Here is a 20,791-nt window from a genome sequence, read left to right on the forward strand (position 1 = left end):
CCAACGGTCAAAGACAGGCCAAAACCCTGTCAAACCCTGTCAAAAAACACGGTGCCCACCAAATTTATTTAAATTTTAAAAATTGAGAAAACAACATACTTATGTTGCCAGTGGCAAGTTCCCTACATTAGACAAGAGAGAAAAACAATGGAACCTGCAAGCATCAGCGCACCACCTGAATCGTCCGTACGAGCATGTCTTGCTTTCCCTAAACAAAGCAGGATTAAGTAAAGATCAAAGCACTGAGGTTCACACAAAAGTATCATTGGGCTCGAGACAACGGGGGATAAAATCCGCGGCGATGGCAATGCCATGAAACTCTGAGCTCTGAAAACTTTTACTCCGCCCGTGTTGTCATGCACGCTCTTTAGCAGACAGACAGTGTGACAAAGCAAATTAACTCAAAGCAGCGCAAGAGTTTACAGCACACAGGGATGAAAAGCTCAAGCTCAGAGGAGATGGATATTAGAGAAACAATGCAGATCTCAAGGATCAACTTTCTCATAATATGATGGAGTCCATATGACCATGAGGATAATTAAACAGATACGTTATCCAGGTCAACAAGGTAGCAGCAAATACAGGTTATCACTCAGTGTTTACGTCACAAGTAACGTTGCTTAATCCTTCACAGACCAGTGCATTAACAAGAAGAGTAACGTAACTGCTTTTCATGAAATGCAGCTCTTGACCGTGACTCCCAAGTATATGAAACATCCGCCTACCTTATCAGATTGGCTTTCCCATATCGGAGAGTACCACCAGGACTCCGAAATAACAACAGCATACACTTCTGATCTTAGAAAGCGCAGTCAATCAATATGCCATGGGTTAGCTACATATACCTTATTCCTGTAAGCATTCATTCCCAGTAGGCTACTAAAAACAGGAAAAGCTAGACGGTGCCTAATGAACCGTGTACAATGACCTGACTTCAGTACATCAGCATAGAGCCCCATGCGCATATTTACCGCTAGCATGAACAAAGAACTTCAGATAGATGGTAACTCAAAGCAATGCATGCATACAATGTCAGCCAAGATCGCGAACTAGGAGTGAGCTTCAACACTGAACTGCATTACATGTATTGATAATAGAAGCCATATCAACAGAACACCTGGAACCACAGTAAATTAGTGGACTTTGTATATCCAAGTAAAGGATGTAATAAACAGGCTAAAGAAAAAGCAAACGGGAAATCGAGAATCAGGGTGGTCCATTTAGACGAGAAGGGGACAATTCAGACAGCAACTAATAGCCTACGATTGTTAGGTGCTGGTAAATCAAGATCCCCACAGCAGTTTCAGGCTATCTAGCACCATACGATCCTTGCGCACCAACATTACCAATAACCTGACATCAAAGGTGGACGAATCAGCAGGGAGTGGTGTTGCTGCAAATAATTTTACTGTATTAATGTTAAACAAACTGATGCGTGTGTACAGAGGTTCAGAACATGTCATGAATAGAAAAATTACACATTAACACGAGCTATTTTAAAACAGTGTGACCATCTGTGACCCGGTCAACTCTTCTACATATTAAAAATATTAAATAAATGATTTCATGAAATAGCACGCTCACTAATACAACTCTGATAAATGACAAGGTATAGCTTTAAATGCTCAAGTTCACAAGTACGACCACAACTACAGTCAAGACCTTTAGTCCTTTCCTATTCTTGAACGGATGGTTGATATCTATTTATGAGAGGATAGTAAATCTCTATTACCATGAAGGCACACAACCATCCTTGGTCAAATAGGATGGTGTATACCACTTCCAAACAGGTAGTTATCACGATTACCAGTTAAAATATACATAGTATATCTTGCCAGGAGATGAGAGTAGTTAAACACATGGGATTCTAATCCACATGAGACAAGTTATATGTTCCGAGAAAGGCAGAATGCAACAAACCAGACCTCAAGACACAAGCACACCTGCCTCGAGTGGTATGGAAAGTGGCATGCACACCATCTTGAAGATAGAGTCGACTAGTTAGAATCATTGTGAACTTCACATCCTACACTTGTGCAATCACTGTAAACAGGCATCATGTACACCCTTCCGTTCATGGTAAAAAGGAAGGTCCAACATTCATCTAGTGGCTCTATCAACAAAACCGATAATTCTATTTTCTAGAGTTGAGTACCAGGAAAAGGGTTTGTGCATTGACACAAATGTTTTCAAAATCTGTTGATAAACACAATAGTTTACTATTAGGATTACTAGATACTATTAGGATTACTAGATACTTATGTCTCACCTAAAGTGATGCTTCCCACCAAAACTACTGCATAAAACATGAAAACATAAGTATGCCTCAATTGGCCATTGGAAATACTATGAGTGAATTCTCTGCTTAAAATAAGCATTCCCTCGCAACAGTTTTTGTATGTAACAAGAACAAAGTAAACCTCAAGATCTCACAGATTCTATGGACCAGATGGTACACTGCTTGTTCAGCAATTTCAGTTTCCCCTTGGGCCTACCATGGCATGATTCTGAATAAAATCCTTTCTAGCAGGTGAAACAGCATGACCATGCTTGTATAACGCCAAACAGCCAGAAAAATAGATGAAGCAATACCCTCAATGATATACTCTCTCCTTGCCACAATGTAGTGCATATAAATTTTTTCAAAAGTCAAATGATGTAAAGTTTGACCAAGTATGTAGAGAAAAATATCAACATCTAGAGTACCAAATGAATACCACTAGATATATTATGATGTATATTTTCATATGGTAGACATTTGGTATTGTAGATATATATAATTTTCTGAATAAATGTAGTCAGATTTACATCGTTTGACTTTTGAAAATTCTTATATGCACTACATTGTGGCAAGGAGGAAGTATTGACTATCAGGAAACATTTCATAAATTCGACCGTAATAAGAGTTTCAACTAAAGAATATACAAGCAATGCACTAGTATAGAAGGGTATCAAACTATCAATAGATAATGATGTATTCTTAGTGGAATAGTACAAAAGGTTAAAAACATATATATTCTGGAAAAGAGTTACCTTATTTTCTATTACTGGCCACCAGGTTTTGACTGTTTATGTATCTGCTGAAGCAGGGTTGCTGCCAACTGCAATGTTGCTTGAAGGCGTTTTTGAGGATCTCCATCAAGGTCTTCTTGAGCAGACGGTTGCTGGCCCATCTGCTGAACAGAAGGAAGCAAAGTTGAAGCACCGCCTGAACTAAGCTGCTGAAAAGGGGGAGGGCCTTCTGGAAGTGGAGGAACAAATGATCCCAACGGCATTGAAGAATGAGCCGCACTTGCGAAAACTTGCATAGGTGGTAAATGTGAAGTTGTATGACGAGGGATAGGAGCATTTGGTGGAAGATTAACTGGTGGGTTTGATGGTAGTGAACCTTGTATTGGTTGCGCATGGACCTGTAATTGTGACGGGGCAGATGGTGGAACTGGTAAATGCGAGTTGTAGACCGGGATGGAACCTGAGCTGTCTGGCATCACTGAAGCATGCCCATGAGGATTAGAGTTATGTATGAATTGACCTGAGCTGTCTTGCATCAGTGAAGCATGCGCATGAGGATTAGAGTTCTGTATGAATTGACCTGAGCTGTCTGACATCACTGAAGCATGCCCATGAGGATTAGAGTTCTGTATGAATTGACCTGAGCTGTCTGGCATCACTGAAGCATGCTCATGTGGATAAGAGTTATGTATGAATCCAGATTGTTTGTTTGAGCTGCCTACTGGTAAACCAGCTTCTTTTCCTCGTTGGTTTTGTTGTGCGAGAATAGTGGCCAGTTGTGCAAGTTGCTCCGGCGGGAGCGATACTGGGAGAGATGGAGGTTGCTGAGGTCTAACTACCTGGTGTGGTGGAGGTTCCATAGAAGGCAAGGACATGCTCGATGCTTCACCTGGTGCATACCCTGATTGTGTACCTTTTGGTACTCCCTGAGTAGCAAATGAGTACAGATCTGATGTCCTGTCATTTAGTGTATGTGAGGCTGGATTCTTAGCCAAAGAATTGAAATTACCAGAATATGGACTAGGATCATTGTTATTAGACCATCTGGAGGGCCCCATATTTGGGAATTGCTGGTGCTGGCCTTGTGCCATCTCTCTGCGGGAGTCCGGTTCTGGCACTTGTTGAGGTAACTGAGAGCCCAGATATGGAGGAGCATTCGCAAACTTGTATGGTGTAACAAAATCTGCACTTGCCGGAGTAGAGATTCCAGCCGATGACCGGAGATAATCTGGACCCTGAGGAACTGCACTCATATCTGGAGGGTTGAGTCTTCTCAATGCATCCTGATCTTCATGACTACTCACATCAGTGTTCGGATGACTCGCAAAAGATGCGGGCACTTTTTCCACTGCCTCCGGTTGGCGATTTGTGGAGGTTAAATCTGGATTTGCCTCCTGAAACTTCAGAATGACTCCAGATATGCTCACTTTTCCTGGCACCCTCAGTACTTGCTCAGAAAAGTCTGAAGGTGGAACAAGAAACAAGGTGCTCCTTTCTCCAAGTTTACAAACTGCTGCACGTTGCTTATCACCAAGGTAGTTCATGAAATCATTATAAGCTGCCATGTCAGCATCATTTTCTGGAACAAAAAACACAACCCAACTGCTAGCGGCTTCATAGTAGTGCTTAGAAAGCATCTCCAAATTTGTCCTAGCAGTGCAATCCAAAAAGTCGGGCCTGAAAAACAAGAAATCAACAAGTTGGCTATCTAATAAGCGCATCCAATCTAGGTACTAATGTCTTCACTGAGATAAATAGATGTAAAGAGAAATTAAACATCTAAGAGATCTTTGCTACTCAGTCATTTAAATCGTTTTGGACAATGATAAGAGTCAAACCTTTGAATATTTGACTACAAAAAACTATACAAATATTTACAGTCAAGACTTCACAATCATTCGAGTGAATTTGTCTCAAAAGGTACTTCCACAATATACAATTTATTTTGGATTCAGCAATTATATTGTACTTAATAGAAATGGATAGTTAAAATTGTATTTTGAAGTCCATGCCAATGTCCATAACCACAGGTCTTAGAGGACCACAAGGAGTACATTGTTTATGCATGAACGCAAACTTATGTTTCTCTCAAGAAATTGAAGTGGTGAGAAAATTCAATGGTATAAATGTGGGTATTGAATACTGCATCTTGGAAAGAAGAATAAAATTAAGGAAAAAAGGAATCCGGACTTACAGCATGAAGTTAAGGACCTTCCCAACAGGAAAGCACCGAGCTCGGCAGATTGGCGTACCACCCTTTGCTATTGTACCATTCCAGTTCCACTCTTCCTTAGGAAGGGGTCCATGATGTTCCGGAGTTGATTTACCCACTTCTCCTGCATGCGTCACAAAACTGTTCTGTGAACGCCATGGTTCTTGTCTATCAGCAGGTGGGGTTGGATTTCTTGAAGGATCCATGTATATTCTACCGTGCATCGGGGGAAGGTGATATGTTATGGGGTGTGGATCATCTTCTGGCAGATCATGGAAGGGCCTCCTTGGGTAGTGTGAGTCAACATGTCCTCGATCAAATTCGGAGAAAGGATATTCAGGAAGTTCAGCATCATGCACTTCACCAGTCCTCAGCTTCTTCGACAATGGGTATGAGTTACCCTCTGCATCCCAAGAATCGTCCAACGGTAAGGGTCTTCGAGGTCGCTCAAACGGAATATTGCGCCATGGTGCATCACTCCTAACAGTAGGGCTACTTCTATGTTGTTCATTTAGGTCCTCGGACATCCTTCTTTCTGGACCCAACCCTCGCATTCTAAAAGGTTCAAAATTAGAAACATGGCCAGACTCTATTCCAGGTCCGCGTCGAAAATGATTATCCCTGCTGAAGCCCACATCATCAGCATCTCTCAGTGATCTTTCAGGGCCAGAATGCAGCGATGACATGCGGAAATCTCTTGGAGGACTATCAAAAGACCTAGGCCTATGAAAGGCCTCAAAATCTTGAGCTTCCAAGATAGGCCGTGCACTAGGGTTTAGATGGGGTGAATACGGGGCAATGAAGGTACCCTTTCCAGCTTCTGCTGCAACACCATCACTACGAGAAAAGCATATGCTTACTCTTGGATTATTGAAAAGCCTCCCTTGAAGTGCTTCTTTTGCCCTGCATGCCGCTGTAATGGTAGTGTACTTCACAAATCCATAGGTGCGGCCTGTGAATGTTGTTATCTTAACAATCTCGCCAAAAGGTGAAAAGGCTTCCCACAGAGCTGCTTCGTCTACCTTTAGGCCAGGAGGAAAACCTATCCATAACACCTCACTAGGTTCTGCATTCTTATTTCTTTTAGATCTATCAATTGGTTTTTCAGGGCTTGGCTGATGTTTTCTTCCTCTTTCAAAAAAAGGTCTCTCATTAGCAGATTGTGTATATCTGTCATCCACAGAGCTATCCGAAGACTTATCCTGTAAATTAAAATACTTCAGGTAACCTGTCACCACTAGATGTACGCAATAGTGTAATAAGGATGATAAGGGATACGGTGATGTGAATATATCGCATTAAAGCATAGTAAGTGGATAGACAAAAATCGTAAGTGAAGATAAATCAACAGGCTATGATTTTGTAATTTGTACGCAGTACTTCTGCTAGAAAATGAGTGCCTTGGATCTTTTAGAGCACAACAGAACTTCCTTAAATCAGGATGTAAGTCCAATCAGATAATTCTGCAAGTTTTATTATGTGACTACTATGAGGTAATTTCCTATTTTCAGAAACAAATACAAGCACCTTAGCCCAAGTAGTATGTTCACAAATGATTGGAAACTAGAGCTACTCAAGTCAAGCCAATGTGAAACAGTCATTCCCCCTGTCAGAAAAGGATCAAAACCTTGTGCACCTTACAGCATGTATTTTTCTAGTTATTCAATAAGGTTCGGATCTGATACCCATATCCTGGGAGCATACAAAACCCAGAGATCTTTGAGTGAAGTCCAAAGAGGGTTCTGCATCCGCTAATCAGTGAATATTTCAGTACAGCATATTAACTAAGGAATAGTGCTTATTTACTATTTAAAAAAGGCTTCAAAAACAGCAGCTGAGCAAAAACAAGAGATTTTCTATGGACCGTGAACAGCACTTCAATTATAGAAAAAAATCAGAAACTTCAGGTATGCACTTTGCTGCTTAGCTTGAGGACTTTCTAGATGATAAGCTTGAGGATTTCAATACGATAGTTCAGCAAAACGATCAACTTGACTAGGAAAAAAAAAGTAAACTGATGGAAAGAAAACATCACATTTCCAGTTTTATGCCATACACAACAAGTCAAATTGCACATAGCAAATGGCTCAATGATGTTAGTACACCTCGACTGAACCGAAACGCCTAATTATGCTTAATACTTAGCCATGTGTATATCCTCGTCACGGGAGATTATCAGCAGATTCAATTTATACTTAGCCTATACCAAGTTTTATAAACAGCTCAACGCGGCCGTCCTTGACAACGCTCAGCCTTCCGTGTCCTCCTTGTTTGACATGGTTAGGGCTGGGGCACGATAATGGGTAGACGCCGGGACTCTGGGCATTCACCAGTTGCTCCCCTAAGCTAGCTACTTTGGGTTGAGTTGTATGGCGAGCAGTGTTAGTCCTTCCATGGACTTGTACATAAACCTTCTTTCCTATCAATGCATCGAAACGCAATGCTTTATGCGTTTTCACGAAATAAATAAACAACTCAAGCCTACACAATAAAACATACTTCTAGGAGTTTGACTGTCCACAATCTGACAGAACAGACATGTCGGTGACTTATCGGATATTACGAGTATTACAGATATTCCAATGTGATGTGGTGTAAACTGCCAAAGAACCCAGGTACACTGATAAGTGAAACATAACAACATTCTTTGTAGCCTGAGCATTGCACATGTCCCATTGAAACCAATTCCACCCTGGAGCTCTTTCTTCTAAATGCAGATTCAATAGCACCAGTGGCAAAGGCAAACTACTAAAGTCACCCTTAGATAGAGCTATTCAGTCAATGCAGAGATGTGGTGTGCCTCCTCTTTCCTTTGACCTATGGCATGATGCTCATGTGCAGTATACATCTTATTGGATTTCCTTTTCTAACTGGATTTTATTCTATGAGCTTACAGCTCCCTTACACAAAGTATACCATCAGTGCGTACCCCAAGATACATGTGCAGCTTAGCTCTTATTGAATTTTTTAAATTTACTAAAATTTTGGAAAGGAAAGAAAAAACCTGTTGCACAGCATTAGAGCCACAGGCCGAGCTATGGTAACTGGTACTACTTCCCTTCCATCCTGAGACACATTCTCCACAGTTCTCAAAAAAATCATATGGCCACTTTTTGCCATAATAGATTTATCAGTCATTCAGTTGTATCCTTTAATCTCCCCTCCATACATCTCATCATTAATTATACGTAGCTTAGGCACGGAAAATGACATGACAAAAGAGTCATATCAGTAGTGCATGGCTTTCTTATTGTATTTACCTGCTAGCTATATTTCAGTGTTTTCCAATGCGTATGCAGCTATAAAACATAGACAATTTGTATCATATATGTATCCTTCATTCCTGTACCCCACATTACTGCTGCAGTCAACTATATGATTCCTTCTGTAGAATCCGCCTAATTAAGATTTGGAGGCATTATGATGAGCCATGAAAAAAAATCTGGGTATTCCTTGTTCAGGCAAATAAATAAATTGTGGAGAACTCTTAGTATCGCCTGGGAACTGAGCAGGTCAAAGAAGCTGGACTGCTGTAGGAGTGAAGCTGGTGAGGTACACCAGGATGATTTTGCAATATTAATATATATCCTAGTGTCGGCAGGTACTCGTTTGTTTTCAAACAAATTGCGCTAAGGATATGCTTCATCCATTGTGATTCTACCATAATGACTGTGTTAACATTTCCTGAAAGTGAGCCATCTTAGTTAGATTAGTATCAACAGTTATCAACCAGAGACTACCATATGAATATATCAATGTTAATCAAAGCTTATGTACAGGCATTTACATCAATCAGCCTCCCATCTGTCTGTGATTATCCAACCTAATTGGTTGATTGCAAGTCTTACCAGTTGATTATATGGGTACACCGGAGGCAGAAGACCATCTGTTCTAGTCCTAATCGATGAAATTTTAGAACAGCAATTATCCATGGCTGGTCAATGATGTAAATATCAGTTTACGGCTGATGTTTAGATCAACTTTTTTTTCTTCAATTGAAGTTCTCCCATACAAGATGTCACCATGGAAATGCAGGATGTACCTACGTTAATACTGCTATCAGATCTACAAGCTAGGTTGGTCTGGCAAGCATCATACTTATGTCCATACTCTTTCTGACTATTTAGACATATACTGTCCGATAGGCACAAGTACGTACTTAAGGTTGTAGCAGATACAGATTGAAATACTCAAGGCTGTCAAGCAAGTACTCCGTACTTAGAAATTAGAACCAGAATCGTAGGTTTCTGTTTTTCATTCGGAATAAAGCTGGTCGCATAAACCACAACAATGGTGCTATAGACATATGTTACTTCACTGTGAATATAACAAGAAACGACTTGTCATGGGCTCAAGTCAGTTTTGGATCATCCTTTTGTTACTAGGAATCTGATAATGACTAGGAATTTATGAAGCCAGTGAAACCCGATCAACAGTTCAACACAGCCTCATATTGATGGAAATGAGCTGGAGCAGACATACACTTCAATTATCAGAGCTGGATCTTTTTGCCAATAACAGCATTAGATGGAAAGGTGAATAGTATCTTTATGCTTTATGCCAAAATAAATAGTCACTGACATAATCACATTAAACTAGCGAAGAAGCCTGACTGATTTAAATACCCACATGCATCACAAGAAAGGAGGGGAGAGTTCAGCCACGCAAAAAAAAATTAGGGAAAACCATGAAGAGTTACAGGAAATAAACACATGTGTCTTGTTTCAGAGCACAAACAGAATAAAATACCCCTGAGACTATCATACGTTCAATAAGGCATGAACAAGATAGACAAACAAATATATGAAGCAACTGGCAAATGAACCATACATTGTGAAAAAGAAAATGGAGTAGTTTAAGATGCTAAGGATAGTTGTGCGTAACACTATCCTTCACATAATGCTAGCATTGGGGATTTTGGTATCAATTGACTCATGGTCATTCCGCTATTTGGTGTCCATTAGTAAGATGCTCATGGGGGGCGGGTCACAAACTCGCAATTAGTCATATAGTTGCTGACAATGGTTTTCAAAATTTAATGCGCGTATGTTGTTTCTTACGGGGGTGAAGTGAAGGTGGTTAGCAATAGCATGACAGTTGTACATTACCGAGTCACAAGTCAACATACGATGCTGCAGTCTCGTAGCCATTGTTCTGAATAATTATCTACGTAGGTGAAAAAAGCAAACAAAAAAATGCAACCATAATTTCATACTGTAGATTATAAGAATCATAGTTTCATATCTAAGTATACAATAACAGTTCTTAACAAGTGCCTGCAGTAATACAGAGAAAATGGCTCCTGTTCTGATAAAGTGTACCATTCAATGTAGTTTTATAATATGCACTCTGTATTTGGTTAGGTAGATAAAGCTGCAGATGATTTCTTTGACATGGTTCATGTAGCAATAACAGGTATGAGTAAAATTAGAAGAGCCAAGCGTTGAGAAAGGGTATAGCGCAGACATGTCAATATATTAAATGATATTGGCACATTGCACTTGCTGAAAACCTTCTCTGATGTTTCATATGCAACGCCGATGGGTATGTTACTTTTGACAACCAAAATGGAATATCCAGATTTTCATGAAGTAAACCTTTTCCTTATGATACCTTACAAGGTTGTTCATCAATTAAGAAAATATGCTACTTCCACAATCAGGAACATCAGACCGATGCTCTTGATCTTTAGTTGAAAAGATATCCGAGGCCAAGATAACAGTGTACCTGATCCTCCTAAAGAATGTATTTCGGAGGTTTCATAGTGCCATGACCTAAATGGAAGCTAATAACAGCCAATCTGTTGCCGATTATAACCAAATTATAGAGCTGAGGCATCAGGTAAGCTGTGATTGAGTGCCAATAACTGTTGACTCCCAGTGGGATGACCAGGTGATACATGCCATAATAACCCTACTCATATTCAATCTGAGGTGTACATTATTTGCTTTCATAGTACACTTGACTGTAAAGGGTTTCTGATGCATAGACAAAGTACACCGCCAACTATCTGGTTTCTGTGGAGCCTGGGGTTCAAAGATCCTCTGTATGAAAGAATCAAGTTGAACCATGTGAGGTTTTACATTATTCAAAAGAAGAAAGCGATTTCTATTTTATTTCTTCTGCACATTATATGGATGAGCCTGTTTTGGTGTGATTTTTTCCTCAACTTAACCTGTAGACCCTAAATTTTAGCTGCTTACAAGTTTGTATCGACTCTTGAGACTTGGGTTAAACTACTTCGAAAATTCATGATCATGATCACACACAGGATAAGAGAAGCACGCCGCATCAATGATACTTCTGAAACAAAGCACACGCTCATGAACATGAACAATTCGAAAAAAGTGCGGCGAACCGTGGTCGAGGCGGGAGGAAGTTCAACACTAACCCCCTTGGAAAACTCGATCCTAATGGGCGCCCCGCGGAGCCGAGCCCCCTGCAGCTCCCGGGCCGCCGCGACGGCGTCCTGCTCCCGCACGAAGCTCACGAACGCGAAGGTCCGGCCAGGGTCACGGGAGATGCCCTCGATCTCGCCGCACCGGATGAACAGCTGCGAGAGGTCGGAAGCAGTGGCGCCGGGGCCCAGGCCGCCCACCCACAGGTGCCGAGACGGCGGCGCCACGCCCCACCCGGAGGAGCGCCGTGGTGGCGGCTCGTCTCGGGCACCGTACCGCGGCGAGCCGTCGCCCCTCCCGCCGCCGCTGAATCTCCCCCCTCCGCGGCTCCGCCCTCGGCCCCTGCCCAGCTGCAGGAAGTAACCAATCGCGATTAGTCATGGCAGACAGCATTTCGATCGACGGCAGCATCTGTGCGACGATCGTGGGAGGGGCCGAACGGGAGCGACGGTACCATTGGTTCTGTGGCTGCAGCGGATAGCCGGCGGCTAGGGTTTGCGCCGGCGGCGACTAGGGTTCCGCCGCGTCGAGGGAAAGGATGAGGAAGCCGGAGGACGCCGTGCGTGCTTTGGCTCAGTTCGGATTTTTCATTGCAAATTAACGGGTTCGTACAAAGGCGTCGAGTTTTGGCTCACCGCGGCAGATGCTCTCGTTACGGAAAACTCGTTTTAAAATGGTTAAAATATTTTATTACTACATCTTTTTTAAGAATTACATATCTGAATTTTTTGTGAACAAACTATGTAGTGCCATAGGTAAAAATACGAGAAAATGTCTTATACAAAGTCATTTTGTGGCACCTAAAATTATCTTTTCTACATAGGTTGTTGTCTTTTTTCATAAAACAATACGTGCGCGCATATGTACAACACAAGATTTTTCAAAAATGATGTTGCATTTTGAAATGTGTTTTTTCACGATGGAAGCATCTCAGCTGACGGAAAACTAGATTAACGCTTGGTCGACCCCCTCTCCCATTTGATCATGTGCCAATATTCGTGTGAATGGGCCTACCTTATCCATACATGCACTCTCCATCGTTCCTTCGTACTCGCATCGCATCGAACAAATCAAGAGAGGAGGCGGAGCCGCGAGTCGGCGACAGCGACGACGAGAAATAAAGCAACTTGGAGCTACCACCGACCTGATGACCATGTCTAGAGGCAATGGATGCGACTAAGAAACTTAAGTTGGGAGGGGGTGATGTGGGCATACCTTATCGGGTACTTGACGTTGGTATAATTGGAATGATCCAAAGAGAGGTACGAGTAATGGGCCTTGAAGCCCAACATAAGAAGTTTCAGGAGGAGCCTCCGAGCAAGACTCGAATAACATGGCACCCGAGACCTGGTCTCCTATATAAAGGCCACAAGAGGCCTCCGAGCATGACTAAGCAATCCCAAAATACAACACCACTCAACACAAACCCTAGCCTCGCTCGATCATAGCCAATTTCGACGACTTTGTAATATCATCATCAATGCAAACAACCAAGCAGCACGTAAGGTTTCTCCTTTGGAGGCCTGAAGCTGGGGTAAAACCCTCTATGTATTGTGTTTGAACATCGTTGAAACCACCATCATGCCTTTTTTACTTAAACCCAAGTCCATCATGTGGGGGCATTGCTGTGGTTATCCCCACGTCAATCCAACTGCGTCTATGACTAATAATCCACCTTCCGGTTATTTGATACGTCCAAAACGTATCTACTTTCCCGAACACTTTTGCTATTGTTTTGCCTCTAATTTGTGAATTTTGGATACAACTAACATGGACTATGTCGCACTTTCGGTCGCACGATTGACCTTGTGTCTTATTTTTGTGCGGGAAGAGATCATCTATCGGGAAAATCTCCGAAATCAACTTGCAACATGGCGGGCTCTATTCTTCTCACGAAGACCCACCTAGCCTCGAAGACCCACGGAGCCAGAAATAATTGCAATGGTTGCAGCCATGGACAACAAACATCTTATGTTGGCTCATGCAATGAGATCAACTCAACATCGACTCCACTCTCGACATCTCCATCAACCCCTACACCAACAACAATCTATTGTTCTGATTGTGATGCCCATCATATACGAGTCCTGACGACTCCACGAGAAGCCGTAAGAATCGCCTTGATACATGCGATAGCGGTGACAACCAACGCATTGGTCCAACACACTTCCAGTGTGCGGTGGTTACTTCCGCCGAAAACCACTGTTGCAACGACAATCAAGTATCCGACAAAAGCACTTCCTAGTGGAGTCGTTGGTGGCAGAACGGCTCGATCTGACCTTATCCTTCCCTCGTCGGCTTGGGAGAGGGCCAAAGAAGCTTTTACTGGCGTAAAACCTATCACAAGGGAAGATGCCAAAGATGAGTTACTAGCTTACAATCTCCTCCTCTCTGATCGACAGAAGCAGATGGAAGACGAGCACAAAGAATTTGGTGGCCAAAAAGAAGCAGATAGAATAAGAACGGAAAGCACTCAATGAACGAAGGAAGGTTGTGATACGTTGCAAACGTATCTATAATTTTTAATGCTCCATGCTTGTTTTACATCAATTCATATATGTTTTGTTTACACTTTGTTACACTTTTATACATTTTCCGGCACTAACCTATTGACAAGATGCCACACTGTCAGATTCTTGTTTTATGTTGTTTTGTATTTCAGAAAAGTTGTACAGGAAATATTCTCGAAATTGGAAGAAACAAAAGCCGAAGTTCATATTTTACCGTAACGAAGATGGAGTCCATAGGAGAGACGAAGAGGCGCCACAGGGCGGCCACACGAGGCCTTGGCGCGGCCTGGCCCCTAGCCACGCCATGGGGTGGTGTGGGCCCCCTAGGCATCCACCGACCTCGCCCTTTCGCCTATTTATTCACGATCTCGAGAAAAACCTAAAGACCCGAGCCTCCATCTACGAAAAGTTCTATCGCGGCCGCCATCGCCGACCCTAGCTCGGGAGGGTTCTGAAGCTCTTCCCGGCACCCTGCCGGAGAGGGAGATCATCACCGGAGGCCTCTATATTGTCATGCCCGCCTTCGAAGTGATGCGTGAGTAGTTCATCTCTGGATTGCAGGTCTATAGCAGTAGCTAGATGATTGTCTTCTCCAATTTATGCCTCATGTTTTGATCTTGTGAGTTGCCTATCATGATCAAGATCATCTTTATGTAATGCTACATGTTGTGTTTGCTGGGATCCTATGAATTGAATACTACGTTGAGATTGATTATATACTTGTCATATGTTATTTGTGATCTTGCATGCTCTCCATTGCTAGTAGATGATTTGGCCAAGTAAATGCTTCTAACTCCAAGAGAGAGTATTTATGCTCGATAGTGGGTTCATGCCTCTAGTAATCTGGAAGAGTGACAATAACTTCTAAGATTGTAGATGTATTGTAGCTACTAGGGAGAAAACCACAATGATTTATCTAAGGGCAATTCTATTGTTTACTTTACACACATTGCTTAATGTGATAATTTGTTGCTTGCAACTTAATACTGAAAGGGGTTCGAACCAGGAGGTGGATTATTATTCATAGACGTAGTTGGATTACGGTCTATGTATTATGTTGTAATGCCCAAACAAATATCATAGTAATCATCTTATCATGTATGGTCTTTATTCTGTCAATTGCCCAGCTGTAATTTGTTCACCCAACATGTTATTTATCTTTATGGAGAGACACCTCTAGTGAACTATGGACCCCGGTACTTTCTTTTACACTGATAAAATCATCTTGTTCAGTTTACTTATTGCAAGCATCGTTCTATTTAATTCCACTGCAAACAAATATCTCTTTCCACACTATACGGTTAATCATTTGTTTTCACCAAAACCAGTGATGATAAGGGGTTGCCCGATCTTCTCAGTAAGCGACGGTGTTGATGAACACGTGATGATAGCAGCGGATGAAATTGATGATGATGAGGAGGATAACTTGTATGACGCGACGAAGTATCTCGATTGATTCCTGATGCCAATGCAACAGCTCTCAACCCTGCAAGATATTCGCAACTCCACACACTTGCGCACGTAGCCGCCGACCACGAAGCGGTAGATTTCAATCTTCTAATCCCCAATGGAACAACAGATCACACAAACTTTCAGTAGCATAAAACTCCAGATCGCAACGAATTGGAGAGTTGGGGAACAATAGTTTTGCTTACCAAACAACTATGAACTAGGGTTTATCTTAAACTTGGTCTAAATCAGCTAGGGGGCGTCCTGGGCACTTATATAGGTGTCCGGGACGAGTTCTGGTCGAAAAGATACAAAAATAACCGACCCAAAATAGATCTGGTCGAGACAGACTCGGACGAATCCGGTCTGGAATCCGGTCAACCGGGCCAGGGACCGGGTCGGCCGGTCTGGCGTCCGGTCAACCGGGCGGCAACCGGAAACTTCGCAACTTTCCGGTTTTGCCCGGTATGATGCATCATATCCGGTTGGCGGCCGGTTGGTGACCGGTCAACCGGGCCTGGGACCGGGCTGGCCGGTCTGGAGGCCGGTCGGACCGGGTGCAGGACCGGCCTGGACGTTGATGGCGTGTAACTCACACGTTCGTTGGGAACCCCAAGAGGAAGGTATGATGCGCACAGCAGCAAGTTTTCCCTCAGAAAGAAACCAAGGTTTATCGAACCAGGAGGAGCCAAGAAGCACGTTGAAGGTTGATGGCGGCGGGATGTAGTGCGGCGCAACACCGGAGATTCCGGTGCCAACGTGGAACCTGCACAACACAACCAAAGTACTTTGCCCCAACGAAACGGTGAGGTTGTCAATCTCACCGGCTTGCTCGTAACAAAGGATTAGATGTATAGTGTGGATGATGATTGTTTGCAGAAAACAGTAAAGAACAATAGCAGCAGATTTGTATTTCAGATGTAAAGAATGGATCGGGGTCCACAGTTCACTAGAGGTGTCTCTCCCATAAGATAGCATGTTGGGTGAACAAATTACAGTCGGGCAATTGACAAATAAAGAGAGCATAACAAGGCACATACATGATATGATGAGTATTGTGAGATTTAATTGGGCATTACGACAAAGTACATAGACCGCTATCCAGCATGCATCTATGCCTAAAAAGTCCACCTTCAGAGTTATCATCCGAACCCCTTCCAGTATTAAGTTGCAAAATAACGAGACAATTGCATTAAGTATGGTGCGTAATGTAATCAATAACTACATCCTCGGACATAGCATCAATGTTTTATCCCTAGTGGCAACAGACATCCACAACCTTAGAACTTTACGTCACTCGTCCCAGTTTAATGGAGGCATGAACCCACTATCGAGCATAAATACTCCCTCTTGGAGTTAAGAGCAAAAACTTGGCAGAGCCTCTACTAATAACGGAGAGCATGCAAGATCATAAACAACACATAGGTAATAGATTGATAATCAACATAACATAGTATTCTCTATCCATCGGATCCCGACAAACACAACATATAGAATTACAGATAGATGGTCTTGATCATGTTAGGCAGCTCACAAGATCCGACAATGAAGCACATGAGGAGAAGACAACCATCTAGCTACTGCTATGGACCCATAGTACAGGGGTGAACTACTCACTCATCACTCCGGAGGCGACCATGGCGGTGAAGAGTCCTCCGGGAGATGAATCCCCTCTCCGGCAGGGTGCCAGAGGTGATCTCCAGAATCCCCCAAGATGGGATTGGCGGCAGCGGCGTCTCAGTAAGGTTTTCCGTATCGTGGCTCTCGGTGCTGGGGGTTTCGCGACGAAGACTTTAAGTAGGCGGAAGGGCGGAGTCGGAGGGGTCACGGGGGCCCCACACAGCGAGGCCGCGCGGCCCCTCCCGGGCCGCGCCGCCCTAGTGTGGCGGCGCCTCGTGGCCCCACTTCGTCTTCCCTTCGGTCTTCTGGAAGCTTCGTGGCAAAATAGGACCCTGGGCGTTGATTTCGTCCAATTCCAAGAATATTTCTTTACTAGGATTTCCGAAACCAAAAACGACGAAAACAACAAGCGGCTCTTCGGCATCTCGTTAATAGGTTAGTGCCGGAAAATGCATAAATACAACATATAATGTGTATAAAACATGTAGATATCATCAATAATGTGGCATGGAACATAAGAAATTATCGATACGTCGGAGACGTATCAGCATCCCCAAGCTTAGTTCCTGCTCATCCCGAACAGGTAAACGATAACAAAGATAATTTCTGGAGTGACATGCCATCATAACCTTGATCATACTATTGTAAACATATGTAATGAATGCAGCGATCAAAACAATGGTAATGACATGAGTAAACAAATGAATCATAAAGCAAAGACTTTTCATGAATAGCACTTAAAGACAAGCATCAATAAGTCTTGCATAAGAGTTAACTCATAAAGCAATAATTCAAAGTAAAGGTATTGAAGCAACCTAAAAGAAGATTAAGTTTCAGCGGTTGCTTTCAACTTATAACATGTATATCTCATGGATATTGTCAACATAGAGTAATATAACAAGTGCAATATGCAAGTATGTAGGAATCAATGCACAGTTCTGTTAACACCCGGATTTTTAAGTCCGGATGCCTATTATGTCATACATCGCAATCCCAGTAATATTGTTGTTGCGAGGCATAATAGTTAAGTATCACAGTCATCATTCATTACATACCATAAGTCTTACAATTTTGGAATCACATCATCCATATTACACGAATAGTTGATCTATCGATCAACGAACAAACACAAGTTCATAGTTCAACATAGCGAAAGCGTAAGATACAAGGACTCTCTAGTCCACAGGCCAACGCTTGACGTCGGAAGGCGCTTAGTTGCCGTAGGCGTCCTGTTGGTCATCTCCTTGTTCCTCTTCATACTCTGGCCATTTGAATAGCCAGGGACAAAGCCGTGAGTACTTTAAGGTACTCACAAACTAACACTAAAGTAAGTGCTAGACATTCTAGTATGGTTTGCTAAGCTCTAGTTTATTTGCATAAAGCTAGTTTTAGTTCACAAAGTTTGAGAAAAGCTTATTCAAGTGCTAACTAACTCAAGTGGGAACATTAGTGTCATTCCCACCATTCCTGTGGTGATTTCAATTCAATTCACCACAAGTCATTTCACCATCACCTTTCAACATCATTTTCAAAAATATGACATCGGAAACTCGTATGGCCTTTCCAACCGTCACGTAGCAGTGGACGCGGCTATTCGAATAGGTTTACACTCGCAGAGGTTGCACACTTGTGCCACAACATTTGATTTCATCCGTCGGGATTTCCCCGAATCATCGTAACACGATGCGCGGATCATCAACCATAACCTTTCACTTACATATCCTAGTATGAGCACCTCTCCCCATGAGCTTGGCCTCCCGGTGAAGACCAAGCTGTCAACCTGGGAACTGCACAGGGCTTGGGCCGGACATTCACCTCATTTCACGTCATTTCTCATCATTTCTTTTGTGGTAGAGGCAGCTTTCGGCATAACCCCGATGACGCTTGTTTAGAGGGAACCCATACTAAGACACATAAACTTCCGGTTAAGCCCTACCCATAATCAGGTATTGTGGGGGTACTTGATAATTGGAAAGGTATCGCATTCAAACCAACATCATTGTTTTATCAAAAATCACCATCTTCTCTTGTTCATATTCACCTTCAAAAATCATGCAATGGAATGCATCCTCATTCCAAGGTTTCAAATTCATTTCAAATTCACATTGTTCCCATCTAGAGTAGTCAGGTTTTAATTCATTAGCACTAGCTCTAATCCATGAGGGGTGCTATCTTGCTTTGCTTGATGGAAACTACTTCACTACTCTAGTAACCAACTTGTACTTTGACCAAAGTTAACTATAAAAGTAACTTATTGAGAAAACAAGTAAAAGCTTGTAAAGTAAAAACTTGGGATAGGCTTATGTAAGAAAAGGTAAGAGTCATGGTGCCTTGCCCCAAGGGGATTTGCACTTTGCAAGAATATTAGCTTGCCTTGGTAGTCCTCAAACTTGTTCCTCCTCCTCCTCTTGGTAGTATCCTTCTTCTTCGGCGTACTCTCCGGTGCTACCGTCTAAATTTGAATACGAGTATAATTACTCACTAATTCAATGGCTATTCCATACATCACATACATCACACAAACTACTCTATGCACACAAATAAATTAACTAGAGTGCATGGGTTGTGGGGTTTAAAAGGAATTCACTTCTTTGTATTTTATATGTAAATGATAGTTTCCATAGGGTTCTTGAGAAAGAATTTCCTCTCATTGAAATCTTCTTAAGATTTAATTTCTCAAACAATTATACATGAAATGGGTATTGACCTAGGTCAATCATTCATCATCAGTATTTGAGAACATGATTTAAATGAGGTAGATCACCTCATACCATTTTAATAACCCTACATATGATTTAAATCTCAAGCCATTCATATAAGAGAGTTTGGACCAGAGGTACAAACATCCCATGAATGCATGTGAGACAAGTTTAAATGAAGTATAAGACTTCACACAATTTACTTTAATAGTTTTGGACAATATCAACTAGTTAAACTAGTCAAATTATCCATTCATTAAACCATGGCATGATCATTCAAAGTGACCACACCATTTTGTTGCATAAACAATTAGTGTAAGTCAAATGTGAACTATTAGAGTTGGAATTAACTTTATAACTATTTTGGTTGATTTTTAAGAATTATTTGAATAGGGAAAAGTCCCTGTCTTGTTATTTTTATCCCATTTGTTCTACAAAGAAACTGACAATGAGGCCAGTGGCATGTTGTAGAGAATTTCAGTAGCTTTCCAGCAACATAAAATTCACTACATTTGGTTTAGCCAATTGGAAATTATTGAATTTCAAAGTTTGGGCAGTATTCAAATTCATTTGAATTAATTAAACTAAGTTTGAATTAAAAGGGCCGGCGGGAAACGAAACTGGGCCGAAACGGTTTGAAAAGGGAAAACGGCCCAGCAACGCATCCAGTGCGCGCGGGCCTGCTGACAGGGTGGGGGCCACCCGTCAGTCTCTCTTAAAACCCGAATCGGTATGAATCAGTGTGGGGCGTAGGATTAGAAAGGGATCCAACGGCCTAGGTTCATCGTCTCGCCGGAGAGAGAGGGTTCACTGGCACGGCGGCGCTAGGGGTTCGGAGGGCTAACCGGTGTTCCAGCGAGGGATGGCAGTATGCTCGATGAAGTGGTGGAC

The 20,791-nt window shown here is 42.3% G+C and overlaps 1 protein-coding gene across 1 annotated transcript; it reads right to left on the bottom strand.

Annotated features, from left to right (window-relative positions):
• Nucleotides 1-1,056: 1,056 nt before the first annotated feature.
• Nucleotides 1,057-12,196, bottom strand: LOC124651647 (flowering time control protein FPA). Its single transcript, XM_047190689.1, has 5 exons — nucleotides 12,077-12,196; nucleotides 11,616-11,972; nucleotides 5,207-6,426; nucleotides 3,034-4,689; nucleotides 1,057-1,353 (listed from the first exon to the last, which is right to left on the bottom strand). Exons 1-4 carry the CDS (start codon nucleotides 12,077-12,079, stop codon nucleotides 3,045-3,047), a joined length of 3,225 nt encoding a protein of 1,074 aa, XP_047046645.1. The 5' UTR covers nucleotides 12,080-12,196; the 3' UTR covers nucleotides 1,057-1,353; nucleotides 3,034-3,044.
• Between the last annotated feature and the right edge of the window lie 8,595 nt (nucleotides 12,197-20,791).

The sequence above is a fragment of the Lolium rigidum genome, chromosome 5 (assembly GCF_022539505.1).
Source record: "Lolium rigidum isolate FL_2022 chromosome 5, APGP_CSIRO_Lrig_0.1, whole genome shotgun sequence".
Lineage (NCBI taxonomy): Eukaryota > Viridiplantae > Streptophyta > Magnoliopsida > Poales > Poaceae > Lolium > Lolium rigidum.

Coding starts and splice junctions, on each gene's coding strand:
- LOC124651647 (XM_047190689.1), bottom strand. Junction 6,427..11,615: donor GGATCGAGTTTTCCAAGGGG/GTTAGTGTTGAA, acceptor TTTAATTTACAG/GATAAGTCTTCGGATAGCTC. Junction 4,690..5,206: donor AAGGTCCTTAACTTCATGCT/GTAAGTCCGGAT, acceptor CTTGTTTTTCAG/GCCCGACTTTTTGGATTGCA.